General features: G+C 42.3%; 1 protein-coding gene across 1 annotated transcript; it reads left to right on the top strand.

Moving 5' to 3' along the window:
• Nucleotides 1-71: 71 nt before the first annotated feature.
• Alg14 (ALG14, UDP-N-acetylglucosaminyltransferase subunit) lies at nucleotides 72-10,888 on the top strand. Its single transcript, XM_070525360.1, has 5 exons — nucleotides 72-501; nucleotides 966-1,168; nucleotides 1,700-1,840; nucleotides 8,712-8,771; nucleotides 9,410-10,888. Exons 1-5 carry the CDS (start codon nucleotides 336-338, stop codon nucleotides 9,578-9,580), a joined length of 741 nt encoding a protein of 246 aa, XP_070381461.1. The 5' UTR covers nucleotides 72-335; the 3' UTR covers nucleotides 9,581-10,888.
• The last annotated feature ends 7,615 nt before the right edge of the window (nucleotides 10,889-18,503 follow it).

Genomic DNA, 18,503 nt, shown 5'->3' with positions numbered 1-18,503 from the left:
ATTCCTGAGCGCTTTTACTAGATATTTAAAGCATCTTGCGTAGAACTCTCGCACCGGGGCGACACCACTATGGCTACAGTTGCGAAGTGACGTACCCCCATGGACGTAGTACATACGCTTGCGTCTCGGATCGTGCGGAATGATGCGCTGCAGCTAAGTCCAGCGCGCTGCAACTGAGTGCACATCAAGTTAGAAAGCGTCAGTAGCGCTCGACAAAGCCGACGAGAGTAAAAGATGTAGCGCCTCCGAGCGAGGATTTTGATAAAGAGTAACTACGTGGACGTCGTCTTGCCAGTTTCAGTTTTGCCATAGCAAACGCTGATCACACGCATCCGATGGAAACGTTTGCCTACGCGACCTACCTCCAACACCTGATCGTCACTTTGGCAATCATTCTGCTCTTTCGAGTTGTCTGGGTTTTAGTTAGAATCAGACATACCGCCGAAGCATGCAAGGTACCCCGCAAGAAACCTGCCAAGCTGATGGTTGTGCTAGGATCAGGTAAGCGCCGTCCGCATAATTTCGCAACGACACTGTGCCGATCCGTAAACAACGCACAATCGACAGACGATGCTACATATTCGCTGTCGCTCTTTTCGGGCATCACGAGTTGCATGGACGCTGTGCGGTCACTCGCGCTCTTTGCTGCTAAGAAATCCGTGCTGATAGTTTGTGCGCGGCAGCTATGATAAGAATCTTACGTTTTACGACCATTATTTGCTGCGTGTCGCCCATGGCGACGGTAGCATTGCCCCTTAACGACCTGGAGAATACGCAGCAATGTGCGACCATCTGCCAGCAGTTACGTTTCGGATGAACACCGTCACGCCCGAAGTGCGAACGTTGCTCAGTGGGCGCTGCTAGTTCCACGTCGGTGCCGCGTAAGCAACGGGCTGTAGTGCGCCAGAATCTGTGAATGATATCCTCTCTCCTTTACGTCTCAACTTGTCTACCTTGTTGCGCAGGCGGCCACACATTCGAGATGCTTAAGCTGGTGGAGAACATATCGACAACGTCGTACAGCCCTCGAGTCTACGTGACGGCCACAACGGATCCAATGAGCGCCGATAAAGCCAAACAATTAGAGATGTGGAGAGTTGCATCGTCGTCACAGGTGCTGCTTCTGAGATTCCTCTCTTCCAAAAAGGACGCCAGCGACGGACCTGAGGTAGCAAACGTTACCTTCTTTTGGCAGTGATAAACATTAAGACTTATACGGCGCTGATGCTACGTGATCGGCCATGCTGAAGTAGCCATATTACATCACACATGCACAGTAAACTGTCTTGCATGCCCCTGCAAACTTTGACGTTAAATATGGTATAGATAAACAGCAGTGCAAAGATTTGAAGGTGCAAAAGCCATTAAAAGGTGCAGTACTATTATCACATGGTATCATTACGATAGTGGACAATACAATTTTGGTATGATTCTTTTGTACCGTATATAATTGGCCATAAATGGTGCCACACCTGCATTATTACTAGAAGCGACCAGTTGTGACAAGTGATAAAAGAAAGTAATTGTTTCACATGCTCTGGTCCTGCATAAATTCCCGAGTACAGCAGGCATTGTGAAAGGCTGAATAAACAAAAGAATAAAAAAAAACAACAACAAATGGTTCTAGAGCGTAATGCCTGTGGATGAAATTAGTAGCTTATTCATTGCATGACAATGCAACTTGACATCACTTTTTCAGGCGGAAGAACCTTCCGACTATGTTGTCGAGCGTATTCCAAGGAGTCGAGAGCTGCACCAGTCCTGGCTGACTACGGTGCCAACAACAGTTTATGCAATTTTGGCGTCAGCACCCATCCTTTTGCGCCATTCGCCAGATGTTGTGAGTATTTACATCTTGCGGCTCAAACATTAAAGAAGTATTAATGTAAAACATTAAGCCACGATAACTTGCCTACTACACTTTTGAAAGAGCTGTCAGGTCACTTTAGCATAGCAAGATGCTTGATAAACCAAATATAACGTAACAGATCAGTTGAAGTACCATCTTTGGACTGCTAAATCTGTTAATGATATTATGGATATTGGTGATAGCTCTCCCAGGCAACTAAAATGTGATAGAAGAAAAATAAACTAGGCTGATAATTTTTGCTTTTGTATTACTCCTTCCTTACTATGTCATATAATTGTGAGTGCATTTCAGTCCTTTTGTCTCGCTCTGTATATATACATATATAAATAATCTTTTAGTTAACCACTTGCATTTTGTTTTAATCCACTATTATCTCGCATAGCTTTTCTATACCTTCCACACACCATGACCTTTTGCATCTCGTGATAAAGCAGTGGTGGCCACCTGCTCATGGCGAGTTTGTTGTAGAATGGCATTATAGTTATCTTGCACACATTGACAATAATCTTGGAGGGATGGGGGGCAGCAGTGCTGCCTTAGTGATACCGTGGATTTCCTACAGTGTTGTGACTCATCGCAGCCATCTACATGTTCTTTCCACATGTGCCACTTGTACCCATAATTGCATCCTTTCCCCTTCGAATGCCTTAAAGAGCAATTTGTTCTGTAGTCCCATTCACTCTGACAAATACTGTTCCACCAGCCGTAACATTAGTAAAATAATTTTCTTGTTTTTAAAAATGTGAATCTTTTTCTTTTTTATTATTTCTGCAGGTTCTGCAAACACTTTTTTTTTTTTTGCTATATATCTGAAGGCAGCGTCCCCAAATTAACAGTTGGGAGTAACTCTGTACCTTGTCTTTTTTATGTGTCTGGTTGTATGCATTATTTAGTGTTATTAACTACATAGTACTTGTAGAAAAAAAAACTTGATATATTGAGAGGTATTATATGCTCAAAAGGTACTTCGTAGTGTGCAGGATGTAAAGTGGAAGTATTTTTTATTGTGGTTTGAATTAGAGCACTGCACAGATCTGATTTCACAGCTTTGGCCCATCAGGGGAAGCTCAGCCCTAGCCCGTGACTCCAAGCCCGACTCTGCTGAAGCAAATAACTCAATGTGCACATGCTATGTAACTGCCATAGCTTAGGGGGTATATCGAAAGCAAGCATATTCTAACTTGGGCCAAAAATATTGAAGGAGGCAGTAACAAAACACAGTATGACCCAAGCTATCATAGCTAACTGCATTTTCTCCTTTTTCATTTGGAATTAAGGACATCATTTAACATCACACACACTTACATGCATGTGAGTGGGGAATGAACCATTAAGCACTCTTCAATGTGGTACAACGAATAAGAAAAGTAGTAAAGTAGCTCGACTGCAATAAAGTAATTGTTTCAAATGTGGTAAGAGTCAAATTGTGTAAAGGGCTACTTCTACCTTTTCTTTTTGCTTTCGAGGGAAGTTTGTTTTTGTACAAACAAGAAATAATGAAAACTTCAAGCATTTATTTTGTTTGCTATAGTACTGTATATTTGTGAATCTAATGCAAGTTTTTTTCTTTTCAAAAAATTCTTGCCTTAGAATGCGCCTTGCATTATATTCATGTTTGTGGCATGAATATAAATTTTTTTACAGTGAAGCTGTTTATGGCTACGGTTCCTCAAAATTTTCATGTGTACAAGCAAAAACCATTGTCATCAGCAATGGCTTGTGCTGCCCCTTGTGCTCGTGCCACTGCTCGCGCCTTCGTTGTCATCTTCCGTAGCTGGCTCCGATGGTGCTCATCATGCCAGCGTTCCCATACTGCCCCTCCTTTTGCGAAGGCGCTGATGGCACTGGCCCACTGCCAGTCGGTGCGATGATTTCGGTCTCAAACTTTTTGCCTCAATATATCGTGAAATGAAAACATGAATGTATATAATGAATGTGTATAAAGAACGTAGAATTGAATTCTGCCGTTTTATGTGCCAAAACCACGATTTGATTATGAGGCACGCTGTAGTGGGAGACTCCGGATTAATTTTGACCACCACAGGATCTTTAACATGTCCCCAATGCATGAGACATAGGCATTTTTGCATTTCACCCACACTGAAATGTGGCCACTGCGGCCGGTATTTGATCTTGCGAACTCATGCTTAGATAGCCACTAAGCTACTGTGGTGGGTTATAACGAATTTATAACATGAATTAATGCGAACATATAACAATAAATGTATGTGTGTACCTCTTGTTACGATGATCACTCGTCAAGACAATAAATGTGTTAGTATTTTTGTTCAAAACCCTGTGTCACCTCTTTGTCGTTTGCTACACAGCTTTGCTGGTCATCCACCTTCACTGAGTAGAATGGCTCATGAGTTGGTTTTTTTTTAATTTAATTTTTTCTTTTCTTTCTTTTTTCCCTGCCGCTTCAAAATGAGGTGAACTAAACCTGTAGGCGCCATTGCAATCACTACTGCTGGCAGAGCCGTATTCGAACACCATTACTTGAACACTCTTTGCCGTGTTCAGTTCGGCTGCGGGCACTTCTGAAGCGCTGTCTGTACAACAACTTTGGTAGAATGGAGGACGACACCGTTCTGGTTGAAAGAGACATCTCAAGCAGAGAAAAATAGTAAATTGTGCATACGCTCGTTCTTTCACTGTACATATTTTGTGATGGCACTTTGCAGTAATGATGAATCAAGCACCCTGTGGTCATCCCCTTTTATGCATTGTTTTCTGCTTCTCTCTGGCATCATCATAAGCCTATTTTATGTCCACTGCAGGACGAAGACCGCTCCCTGCGATCTCCAATCACCCCTGTCCTGCGCCAACCGATTCCAACTAGCACCTGCAAATTTCCTAATTTCGTCGCACCACCTAGTCTTCTGCTGTCCTCTACTGCGCTTCCCTTCTATTGTTATCCACTCTGTCACCCTAATGGTCCAACGGTTATTTAATCTGCACATTGCATGATTTGCACAGTGCCATTTTTCTATTTTTCTATTAGAATGTCGTCTATAACCATTTGCTCTCTGATCCAAAGCGCTCTCTTTCTGTCTCTTAAAGTTATGCCTAGCATTCTTGATTTCATCGCTCTTTGCGCAGTCCTTAACTTGTTCTCAAGCTTCTTTGTCAGTTTCTAAGTCTCTGCCCCATATGTCAGCACCAGTGAAATGCACTGATTGTATACTTTCCTTTTCAATGATAATGGCAAGCTTTCAGTCAGGAGCTGGCAATGTCTGCCGTATGTGATCCAACCCATTTTTATTCTTCTGTGAATTTCCTTCTCATGGTCAGGGTTATCTGTGATTACTTGACCTAGGTAAATGTAATCATTCACAGACTCTAGAGGCTGACTTGCGATCTTGAACTCTTGTTCCCTTGCCCGGTTATTTATCATTATCTTTGTCTTCTGCATATTAATCTTCAACTCCACTCTTATACTCTCCCTGTTAAGGTCCTCAATCATTTATTGTAACTCGTCCGAAGTGTTGCTGAATAAAAAAATGTGATCGGCAAACTGAAGGTTGCTGAGGTATTCGCCGTCGATCCTTACTTCTAAACCTTCCCAGTTTAATAGCTTAAATACTTCTTCCAAATACGCAGTGAATAGCATTGGAGGGATCGTTTCTCCTTGTCTGACCCCTTTCCTTATAGGCATCTTCCTACTTTTCTTGTGTAGAATTAAGGTGGCTGTGCAATCTCTGTAGATATTTTCCAGGGTATTTACGTAAGCGGTCTGTACTCCTTGATTACGCAATGCCTCTATGACTGCTGGTATCTCTACTGAATCAAATGCTTTTTCGTAATCTATGAAAGCCATATACAGAGGCTTATTGTACTCTGAGCATTTCTCGATAACTTGATTAATGACATGGATGTTATCCATTGTAAAGTATCCCTTCCTGAAGCCAGCCTGTTCTCTTGGTTGACTAAAGTCCAGCATTGCCCTTATTCTATTGGAGATTATTTTGGTAAATATTTTACATAACACTGGGACTAGGCTAACGGGCCTATAATTTTTCAGTTCTTTAACGTCTCCCTTTTTGTAGATTAGTATAATGTTTGCATTCTTCCAATTTTCTGGGACCCTTGCAGTTGATAGACACTTCGTTTAGAGAGCCGCCAGTTTTTCTAGCATTATGTCTCCTCCATCTTTGATTAAATCGACTGTTATTCTATCCTCTCCTGCTGCTTTTTCCCGTTTCATGCCTTGCAAGGCCCTTCTGACCTCATCTGTAGTTATAGGAGGATTTTCTGTATACTGTTCATTATTGTTTCGTATAGAATACTCCCGATTCCTCTGGGTACTGTACAGGTCAGTATAGAATTCTTCTGCTGCTTTTATTATACCTTCGAGATTGCTGATGATATTACCCTGCTTATCTTTCAGTGCATACATCTTGGTTTGTCCTATGCCAAGTTTCCTTCTCACTGATTTCAGGCTGCGCCAATTTTTTACGGCTTCTTCAGTCTTTCTCACGTTATAATTTCGAAGATCACTTATTTTCGCTCTGTTGATCAATTTTGACAGTTCCGTGAATTCTATCTTATCTCTTGAGTTGAACACTTCCTTTCTTTATTGTTTCTTTATGAGGTCCTTTGTTACTTGGGAGAGCCTGCCTACTGGTCGCCTTGGTGCCTTGCCTCCCACTTCAATAGCTGCCTCTGAAGCCGGCCTCGTTATGGTTTCATTCATTACCTCTATTTCATCACCATCATTTCTCTGCTCTAAGGCTGCATATTTTTTTTGCAAGTACCAGCCTAAATTTGTCTGCTTTTACCTTTACTGCCTCTAAATCAAGCTGTTCTTTCTTGACCAATTTTACTCTTTCTCTGTTCAAATTGAGGTTAATCCTAGCCCTCACTAACGTATGATCAGTGCACTTTACCCTACCTATCACTTCTACATCCTGCACTGTGCTGGGATCGGCAGAAAGTATGAAATGAATTTCATTTCTTGTTTCACCATTCAAGCTTTTCCAGGTCCACTTTCTGTTGCTACGTTTCCTGAAAAAGGTGTTCATTATTCTCAGCTTATTCCTTTCTGGAATTCTACCAGCACCTCTCCTCTAGCATTTCTAGAATCGACGCTGTAGTTGCCAATTGCCTGTTCACCTGCCTGCTTTTTCCCCGCTTTTGCATTGAAGTCGCCTATTACTACTGTATACTGAGTTTGCACTTTTCTCATCGCTAATTCAACATCTTCATAAAACTGATCTACTTCCTCATCGTTGTGACTGGATGTTGGAGCGTAGGCTTGTACTACCTTTAATCGATACATCTTATTAAGTTTGATCACGACTACTGCTACCCTCCCGTAAATGCTGTAGAATTCGTGAATGTTGCCCGCTGTGTTCTTATGGATTAGGAATCCTACCCTCTATTGCTTCTTGTCAGGGAGACCTCTATAGCAGAGGAGATGGCTGTTATTTAGCAATGTGTAAGCCTCACCAGTTCTTCTACTCTCACTAAGGCCGATAATATCCCAAACAATGTCTGATAGTTCCTCAAAGAGTCCTGCTAAGCTAGCCTCACTCGAGAGGGTTCAGGAGTTAAACGTTGCGAGGGTCAGTTTCCATTGGCGGCCTGTCCGGACACAGGGATTCTTAGCACCCTCTGCTGTATTACAGGCCTGACCGCCGCCTTGGTCAGGTGCTCCACAGCTGCTGGGGACTGAGGGCCATTGGTTAATTGTAGATATCATCAGGGAGGCTGTGGCTGAATATTGTACCAGGGAGGCCAATTTCTGTTCTGGTGAGGGTTGTGTCTTTGTCCAAGCTTAGTGGGCCTTCCTAATTTGGTTTTACTTGGATTAGTATAGCCCCACTCGTTCTTGGCATCTTTCGCCGGTGTCAGGCATCACTCCAAGTCTGCCGATGTGTACTGGAGGAGGTGAAATTCAAGCTCACCACCGTCAGAAAAAAAAAAAAAAAAAAACCCTCTGGCATAACTCTGTGTTATTATCGCAATACTATATATATGTATTTTTTTTCCTGAGACATCGAAAGTCCTCCTTCAGATTATATTTGTGGTCACATTACTTGCAAATACGGTAATTAAGAGCAAGTTTTTTCCAACCTGTCACTTTAGCTTCACACAGAATGCCTTGGATATATGCAGAATGCCCACGTGGGCTCGAAAACTCAACCTGGACCCATTTGTGAGTGGTCCTGTGCCTGGATTGGGCCCTCCAAAAGCTATGCTTTAGCCAGGCCAGGCCTTAGGCTTTTGGGTATGCTCGGGCATGTGCAGTGCTCTAGCTTGAACACATGGCTGAAATTCATTTTGTCGTCGATACAACACTTTTAAGTGGGAAACACTCGGTGTCCATTCAAGCAGCGTGTCCTGCCAAAATAAAATAAAAGCACATTTCATGTTCTGTTTGGTGTAATGGTCAGGTGGATTTATAGGGGTGGGACTATAAGTGAAATTTTTGTCAGCTACATCAGGTAGGCAGCCTAGAGAAAAAAAAAAAAATGCACTTTGTGACTCTGAGCACTGTTCACGAGCATTTTTTCATTCTGTTCTTGATACTGCCTTTCGGAAAGCTTAGACTGTTGCCATTGATTATGCATCTATGTTAAGCTGTGGTACCTCTGCTGTCCTAGGTAGTATATAAGCAAACTTTGCCCAGATTTCAGATTTCCAGACAATCAATTTGGAGCATTTAACAGGCAAGGAAAGTGTGTGGTTTTCCACACTAGTACAGTAAAAATGTGGCCTACCTTTTGTGACATTTTCTTACTTGCAACAGTCTTAACTGGTAGGCTGTCTGTATGGAGCTTTGGTCAGCATATGCATGAATGTGTAATTTATACTGGGACACTTTCTTTGTTTTCAGATTCTTTGCAATGGCCCAGGAACATGTGTGCCAATTGTGCTGATGTCGTTCTTGCTGGCTGTGAGTTCCATATTAATCATTGTGCATTGTTGAGGCCTCCAACATTGTGCAAGAAAATGGGATACTAATGTTAATGGCAGTTTTAAATTATGCAGTGCTGCTGCGATATAAACAATGTGTAAAGCATTGTGAACTTTGGTAAATTCACATAGGAAATGGAATATAGTGTAGTGAAGTCTATGAATTGTTCATTAAGCTGCTGTTGTCTAATTAAGTCAGATAGAGACAGGAGCACTGGATACATGGTAACGATGAAAATGGAATGCAGGCGTAGAAAGAGATCTGACTGCTAGCATGTAACTGAGTGTCACGTGTTCTGAAACAATGCTTGGATGGTGAATTGTAACTGATTTGTCAGATAGGTGAATATGTTCTGCTAGGACAAAGCTTTAACACACAACCTTTTTGCTAATATAGTGTGTCATTGATGAAGAGCCTGAGGTCAGGCTTCACATCTTTGGAAGTAATGTTCTCAATGGATTGCTCTTAGCTGTCTCACATTAAACATTATGCATGCCCAATACACATTTCATTGAGCAAGTGGAAACAATGGATGGGTCTTGGAGTCCTGTGATGTTGAGCACTTATTATCTATTTTTTTTAACAGTGTGGCTCAGCCTCACCTATGGTTTTTACAGGTGCTGGGTACGAAGAAGACAATGGTGGTGTTTGTGGAGAGCTTTTGCCGAGTCGAGACACTGTCAATATCGGGCCGTATCCTGTACCACCTTGCAGATCACTTTGTGGTCCAGTGGCCTCAGCTCACAACCAAGTACCCTCGGGCTAGATACCATGGCCTGCTCATCTAAGTGGGCAACCCACTGATCTCTGTGCAACTCATCTGGATTGTGCAAGGCATTCTTAACCTTTTGTGTGCCGGGCATCTCGGGAGCTGTGCTGGTTTTCTCTCCTCTCGACTTAAAATGCCAATGTTATGCTAGTGACACAGTGAGAGGCTTTAACTGAAATGATTAGTGTGCCTTTTCCAACAGTACAAAGAGGTGAGTCATCATATAGTACATAGCTATTGCTTTTTATCTTTCGTGAGGTTATCCGAGCAACAGGTACTTGTTGTTTTGACCATCGTGAGCCACTTGTTCTTACATATTCATTATTTCTGCTGTCACGTTACTGGAAACTCGTAAGACATTTCTGAAGTTTCATATTTCTAGGAGCTCTAACTGTTTGCTATGGCATATCCGCCATATTAGAAATGAGGAGGCTGCCTGAAGAAAAGAACGATTTCCTGGGCTTTCCTCTTTCTTTTTTTCATATCAAACAATCAATCAGGTACCTTTCGCTGGAACAAGTAGTGGCTAGAAAATGCAGTCTGTCCAGTTTTATTGCACTCATACAATGAGCGGCAGAGAGTGAACGTAAAATAAGAAATGTGTTCACTCAGGTACTGCAGTGGGTGCATGAAGGGGCTCACCTGAGCTTACTTTGATGAAGGGCTTGAAGGTTTAAACATGTCAAGCCAACATCTGCCAAATGTGATGCGAGGCCGAAAATAGGCCTCTGGAACTATACTGTCTCCTTGGTCCTTGCAAGTCATAGCTGGAACTACGCACCTTGCAGTGCTCCCTTGTGCATCCTGCCGGCATGTCATGAAAGTACTGCCAGAAGCCCTCTACCACGAAATAGAGAGGGACAAGCTCTTCATTGGTGTCGTATAAGTGGCAGGAAATGTCAAATAAATGAAGTACCTGGAATAAGTGCAAGATTAAGTAGCATGTAGTAGCACAAATGCAAGCATCTAGCGCTTACATTGCCATGAGCATGAAAAAAGTTAAACACCAGAAGCACAGTAAAAGTGCTTGTGCATTTAGATTAGGTTTTCTTTGATGCTGGAGTGTTTCTTACAGTTGAACATTGATGCTGATGAATCATGAGATTGCTCTTTATTGACACACTTGAGGAACAAGATCTGTGCTCTTATGACTGAACTAAAGGAGGGAAACATGCTAGCTGCTGCAGTAACCATAACCGACCTTTCAGCTACCGAATAATGCCAGCTTCTGGCAGGCCACATGTGTCTACCAGCATCTATGATGCCATCCGGCCGCCCTAGAGGGGGCCTTTCCTTTCTGTGTGCTAGCTTCATTTAAAGAAATGAGCTTTGTGTACGCTTGTTTGTGTACAGTCTCTGTGTTGTGCCTCTGTAACCGTCAGAGTGGTATTGCCTTGCACAGTTCAGATGAGTTTCTATGGCATAGATATTACTGGATTCCTCACTAATAGCCTAGATTCTTCAGGTTCATGGCTGTGCATTGTGTTTGGAGCCATTTGGCTGTGCTATTAGGAGGTTCACCATCATTGGCTGAAAACATAGGATGTTAACATTGCCTTTTGTTTTGCGATACATTTTTTGGGTTGCCAACAGTGTTTTAAAGGTCATTGCATAACAAGTGGAGGCATTGTTTGTTTTGTGGTGTTCCTAGGTTTGCAGCCCAAAGCTTGCTTCTATTGGGAGGCGGGGGGGGGGGGGGGGGGGGGGTGATGTGCTAGTACACATATGAGGTAAAAACAATACAAATATTAAATAAAAGCCAGCATGTCTGTATGATGGAAGTACCGCAGCAATGTTTTTGCTAACATATGGTCTGTTCACTAATGCATGTTGTGTGCTGGGACTTTGTGTGTTGTAAAGAAACAAGCTACTAACCTTACTTGTAACTTGTGGAAACAGGATCAAAGTATAAGTAGCGATAAAGTTTCAGTTCTACGTAATGGGTGATCTGCTGTCCTTATGGTTGTTGACAGTGTTTCTGTGCCATCACCATTCAACATGTTTGGCTGCTACACTGTCAAAGAACAATTTGCTTGCACACAATTTCTCACAGTGAACTAGGAGTATGGGCTTTGTATGCATCGCTGAAAAAAAGTAATGTAGTACTGGCCTTTTCATTCAGGAACAATTTCTGAGTAGAGTCAAGAAAGACACTGCATGCTTTCTCAGCATCAAATCAGCTAAGTGACACTGGTCAAGTTGCATTAAGTAGGATTAGCAGGATGTACTTGCAGAATGATGTTCCGTTTGTGTAAAGTCATCATATTCTGGCACTTCAGTGCATGGTCAGTCATTGCCACTGATTTTAAAGATTTTATACTGACAAAGTTTCAGACTGAAATTTAAAAAGAGAGAGAGACAGAGCTGACAGTGGTCATGCATTTTTGAGTGTGAGGTTCTGAACAGGAATAATTGACACTGAAATTATCAAGCTTACCATAGTGGCGTGCATGTCGTGCGCAGGCTCTTGCAAGATGTTGCTGTCAGCACAATGATGAAGTTGGTTTGGTGTTGTGAATGTGCAAGTTAATTACAGTCCACATTTTAGGGCAACCAGAAATTGTATTTGCATGCAATATCCTGATTGTGGCTTTTTATATTTGGTTGTGTGTATGCTCTTGTGTGGTAGCTTGTCTGGATCAAGGCAGATGAAAAACTTGATCAAAAAGAAAAGGAAAATCACAGCCATGAACCTGGATAGAGGCTCCAGAGTATTTTTGCTGTAGTGTGCCCAAAGCCCATGGCAAGCATGTGTCCATTGTTGCCAATGGGGACATTGGAATTCACCCTTTGATAGAATGTGCGGACGACTGTGGTGTCACTCGTGTAGCTAAGCAAACTTGATGCAGGCTCTTTTGTTCAGTGCCTCTGGGTTGCTGCTGGTTCAATAGCCCAAGGCAAGCACAAGGTGTGCCACACAGGTAGCTAGCTGCAGGTTGCATTTAAATTGAGACACCATGACACCCAAGGCACTGCACCACATAGTTGTTTGCAGTGGCTGATACATAGATTGGAAGGCAACGTTCTAGCTGAAGTCCCCAAACGACTTCTAGTACCACTGGTATGTCTAGGAGTGTTGCCTGCAGTGCAGCTCTTTTTTAATTTGTGTTCTCCTTTTTTTACACAGGGTTTTCTACTACGAGGTTACTACTACTAGGCAGAATCTGAGCAGTCAGTATGCTCGAATGTTCGATTCTTTGATTTTTTTTCAATTTTTCTTTCACACCTTTTTACTCTCCTCCAAGAATGAGAGGTTCTTTTCCTGCAGCCCCCACTGCACCGAGCGGGCCCTTGGTGCAGCGTGGATGGATGCGATGAATGCTTGAGAAACATTTAGATGGGAGATATGTACCCATTCAGAAATCGCTTACAAAAGAAAGGGATTATATATTTTGAGGAAAAGAATGCTAGTCGTGAGAACAGCTGGGATTCATAAACTGCAAGAACATAATGCATATAGGGCATCTCACTCAGGTTTTATTGTTTGTTGACCTCTTTCTTTTTTAATCCCCTTGAAGGTAATAAGCAACATATCCTGCTTTTCAGGAGTACCCTGATCTGTTGTAAGTGCAGTAAAAAGATGATATGCGAAACTTTTCTAGTTTTGAGTCACATATTAAAGCAACTCCAAAGGCAAATATTAAGTCAAGCTGAAGTGATAGATTAATGCTCGAGAATGTCGAAGGCACCAATATTATTGCAAACAATGATTTAGTAATAGATCAATTGAGGTAAATGCCGGACACAATTTGAGACTTGCCCGGGAAATTCAAGCACAAGCCCAATGACAAAGGCACTCCTCCTCATAATTTTGTCACTAGTACTCAACCACTTGTAATAAAAAGAACACTGTATTGCAATATAAGACTGAATAAAATGCTACTTGTCCAGTTCTGTTTGATATTTAGAAAAAAGAACTGACGTTACCCTTGACAATGACAAGGGTGGTCGAAAGGTTTAATTTTCACTTGACTCTGCTCTGTTTGCATTTGAGTAGTTTCATTATCACTTAGTGCTGCACTGGTTTTGCTGTCTCGCAAAACATGTACAAACTGCAAGTAGCAGAGAATTCCATGTCCATGTAATGTTGCGGGATGCCAGAACGGTTCACGCCACGTGACCAAGAGCAGCTTCAGCAGCGCATTCAATGGTCTGTCTTGGCTCAGTTTCTCCATGGCCGTGCATTTACATTTTTGCACAAAAAAACCTAGTGCCATCTGTTTGGCATCCGTTTTATTCACCAACGGCAGTAAAGGACAGTGATGTTCAACGTCACCACTCCCTGCTTGCGGACAGAGGGTTTGAATTGCGCTAAAGGTATGCAGACCCTTCAGATGCGATTTTCTCTTAAACTTAGCCTCTTGGCAAGAAACTAGTGCTGCAACGTTTTTGGAGTGGTGTTTTAACAGTCCACATTGACTTAATATTTGCCTTTAGTGTCCCTTTAAGGTATGGCGACTGCTCCTGTATTTATTTTCATTCTCGGGACTTGGTTTCTAACCTTTAGTCTCTAGTACAAAGTCGGGGCATGTGCAAATATGCCTTGTCTGTGGCTGGCCCATGGACTAGGCATTATGCATTTAAGAGTGCTTTGTGCCCATTTTGCAAGTTGTGGCACTTCTTGAGACATCTGCCTTTATATTTCCTCCCTGGTAGCTGCATTCAGATGCTTCCCACATGCAATTTATTGACAGTATTGTCATCACAAGCGCTTTGAGTCAAACTGAATTTGTTGTGACATGTGTGCCGAAAACCTGAGCAGTCCAGGAAAAAGTGATGTCTGTTATCAAAGCTGTTTGACAAGCTTCTTTTCAATAGCTTGACAAGCGCAGCAAAAGCAAGTAACGCACAGCCTAAGAAATGCTAAGCGTTTTGAAAAGCTTGTGAAACTTCTGTGCACTGATGTGAGAAATTGGCTATGAAGTGTACGCACAGTGCATCTTTTATTGTTTATTCAAAGTGTGCAATCCTGGATTTTTGAGATCTCCAGAATAAACTCATAACACCACTTTTTGGTTCAAGTGTGTCTTTTTTAGAGCAAAGGTTTCTTTGTGAACCCTCCCGTACTTTTGCGTACAGTGGCTGCTGGCCGACTTGCTGAATAGCGTGTGCTAAAAAAAATAAAAATAAAAAGAAGTACATGCTTGATGCTGGAATTTAACCTTGGCCCCCAAGCACAGCACCATCGTACATGTTCTTCTAATGCGCCAACGCCAGCTAGTTGTTTGAGAATATCACCTGGTGATTGATTATGATGATGACTTCCATACTTATGGCTCGTACCCAAAGGGGTGGAGAGGGTGTGTGATTGGCCAAGAAGCCGGTAGGACATTTAGAATAAGAACAAATGAAGAAATACAAGCCAATATAGAGTTCTCATATTGTGTAACCTGGTTGTGCGAGAGCACATGTCTGCACCAATTTTCTTTATGTAAATAACACAGGAATGGAATGTGTAAATATGGAGCATTTCATTAACTGCTTCATGAAAGCTTCGCTTTTTTAGAATAAGAACAAATGAAGAAATAAAAGCCAATATAGAGTTCTCATATTGTGTAACCTGGTTGTGCGAGAGCACATGTCTGCACCAATTTTCTTTATGTAAATAACACAGGAATGGAATGTGTAAATATGGAGCATTTCATTAACTGCTTCATGAAAGCTTCGCTTTACAATGGTTCCAAAATGCTTGTTGCATATTCATAATGTCTGCTACTAACATCTGGTAAAGAGTGGTTATGCCATACAAGATAGGCATTGAATTAGAACTTAGCTCTGAAATTGCTCAAGAGCATTGTGGAAAGAGGGGCAGTGGCAACATTATTTGTTACAAGCATTCAGCAGTTGGCAGAATTGATCTTGGTGATTCAAAAAAAGCAAGACTTGCCTAAGAAAAAAGGATGATCTCAAGTCGTGAAGCTTGGAGGGGTACTGCCAGGATATTTTTTACTATTCATACGTCATTTAAATGAAAGTCCTAGAGCTCTAAACCTTAGAAAAAATTGTGACAAGCCTAGGGTGCCACGTATAATTTAATATAACAGCTTTTCTAAAGCCAGTTATGATATTGTTTCCAGGAGGACACTGTGTCACGACACAGTATGTAGCTCAATTGGTAGAGCATCGTACGCGAAATGCGAAGGTTGTGGGATCGTTCCCCACCTGCGGCAAGTTGTTTTTTCATTCACTTTAATTTCCATTAATTTATCGTTTCTTAATTTCATTTATTAAGCACAACTAACTTCTCCTATGTTGCCGTTGGTGTCAGTGTTTGTTGGCTTCTTGTGATATGACTAATAAAAATCGGGCCCCTCGGTTAACCCCTTTCTTCTCGTTTCTGACACAGTATGTAGGAGCAGGACGTTGCAATGTTCTGACTCTTGCTCCGGCTCGCTTGGTTTCCTCGTATGCTGCTACCCGTTGTGAGGGCCCATGTAGCAGCATAGCGGGCAACAAAGCAAGCTGGAGCAAGTCCCAAACCTTCATGATGTCCTGCTTCCACGTGATCACATACAGTGTCATGACATCGCAACACAGTATCCTTCTGAGAAACGGAAAAAAACTGGCTGCAGAAAAGCCACTATTTTAAGTTATTTACAACGCTCTGAGAATTTTCACTATTTTTTACAGCGAAGCTGTATACCTCTACCGTCGAAGGAAATTTTCGTGTCATTCTTGTAAGCAAAAAACTCTCCATACGTGGGCCGACCTTGGAGATAGTGCAACGTCGGGCCGACCCGCGGCGGAGGTGAAGTAGGCGTTAAGCACTCCCCATACAGGGGCTGATCTTGAAGATAGTGCAATACCGGTTTAACCGGCGGCAAAGGTGAAGCAGGCGTTAAGTACTCCATATACATGGGCCGATCCAGAAGATAGTTCAATGCTGGGCCAAACCGCGGCGGAGGTGCAATTCGCCATTAGGGGGCCCACATACACAGCTTTGCTGGTCATCCTTCTTCACAGAGTGGAAGGGCACTGAATTTTTTCTAGGGTTTAGAGCTCTAGGGCCGTTAATAATTGCAAAAAAATGAATAATCTATAATATCATGTCAATACCTCTCTAAAAAGTAATTCAATAATGATAAGACAAGGAGGGAGAGTCGTAAAGCAGTGGCCCTTTGTTAAAGTAAGACATTCTTCGAAAAATGGAAACTGTTTGTCGATCTAGAAGCATGTTTATTAATATACACCTGTGCTCAACGGAAATACATCTATATAGGTTATATTCTCATGTATGTAGCATGACCATGAATATAATGTAAAGGTAAGCAGTAGAAGGCTTCTTGTTGACTGGCAAGCTACAGTACTATAATAGCATTAACTAAATATGCGTAATGTGACTAATGACATGGGCAGAAAACAAAGGTCTATGACAGCACTTTTTGACAAGTACTGACATGATGTATCTGTCAATTCCTCTTGGTAAATGAACGTCCAGGCCCTTAAAAAACGAAATGCCGGTAAGAGCCAGAGTGTCCTAAATTAATTATATAGGCTGTCTCTATTCATTGGTTTTGGTACCTAGGTGCTGGATGTGTCATGATGTCATCACACATTGGCTCTCTCCATACCTGTTATTGCTGCAGCTGCTACTTGCAAGTAGAGCTAGAATAAATGCACGCATTTCTTTAATGAGCAGCATCATACTTAGCCTTGTTGCTACACGTCAGCGAACTTGTTTGGCATCATGACATCACACTAATGTCAATTATGCCAAGTTTGGTACCTCAAGATCAACTTTAGTATCAAAATATCTTATTCGTTCATTGCATTTACTGCACTAATCATTGTGCACCTTGGAATTTTGAAGTGTTTTGTAATCTTCACACATACTGAGCGTCATCCATTTACATGGGAGATGAATGTGGTCTATAAATTAAAAAACATGGGCAAAAACAATAATTCCTCTTAAAGGGCTCCTCACCAGGTCTGGCCATTTTGAGCTGACAAGTGCAGAGCATACATTGCACGACAGCGATCATGTCTGCAAAGTATTACATCGCTACGCACCGTGGAAAGACCTGAAATTTCAAACCGAACGCCGTTTTCCCTTCTCCTCGCGGCCACTGAGCTGCAAACCGGATGATGATGTACATGTGCTAGTGTGCCTACGTACACGTGTTTGCACTGTGATGTTGCTCGTGGTGACACGTGGCTTCGAGAATTATTGAAGGCAACATCCGTTATTTGTGTAATATGTTGCTTGAATAGACAAATTAAAGCTTAGAGAAATAATAAAACACACAAACCGTATGTCTGCATGTTGTTGTTTCACTTCGCAGCACAGCAAGCGATATGTACTTCTGTTTCGTTTGCTTGTTGCCATGTTGTGTAGTCGCGCACGCAGACACTGAAACTGTGTAATTTTCTACCGTGTTCCAGCACGGGATCATGCTCTGTGATGCATCTGCTTGTGCCTGCCTGAGTATTTGTGTAGCACTCACTTATACCACTAGTCAGGTGTCTGCATGCACAGTGCGCAAAACTGTGCGCTGCGTGAAATGAGACAACCACAATATCTCGCACGTGACACTGTCAGCGGAAGTGTGCTGTGCCACATGAAAGCGAGGAAAAAAAGAAAAAGGCGGGGTCTGCAATGTATGCATCATGTGATCCTTGAGGTCTGGTATGGGAGAACGCAGGGAAGGAATTTTGTTTGCGGGGGGCTAGACGGGGCATGTGGAGAGAGTGTCTCGCGTGGCAGTGGAGCTTGCCTCCTGAAATCATGGGTTTGCGGCGCTGAAATATGTCTATCTCCGCTACTAATGAGCCGACTTCGAAAATTTTGTGGCAGAATGCTCCCTAAAGGACACATAACTTCCAGCGTATAACAAAAATTTTGCTGTGGGGCCTGGTGAGACGTCCTTTAAGGGAAATAATTGTGGTACGAAGCATTACATTGTGCCACGTCATTTGCACGTTTGCGAGCTAGACGTTCTTAC

The sequence above is a fragment of the Dermacentor albipictus genome, chromosome 9 (genome assembly GCF_038994185.2).
Source record: "Dermacentor albipictus isolate Rhodes 1998 colony chromosome 9, USDA_Dalb.pri_finalv2, whole genome shotgun sequence".
Classification (NCBI taxonomy): Eukaryota; Metazoa; Arthropoda; class Arachnida; order Ixodida; family Ixodidae; genus Dermacentor; species Dermacentor albipictus.
Note: the sequence above shows the minus strand (reverse complement) of the source record. Positions and strands in the feature narration are given on the sequence as shown.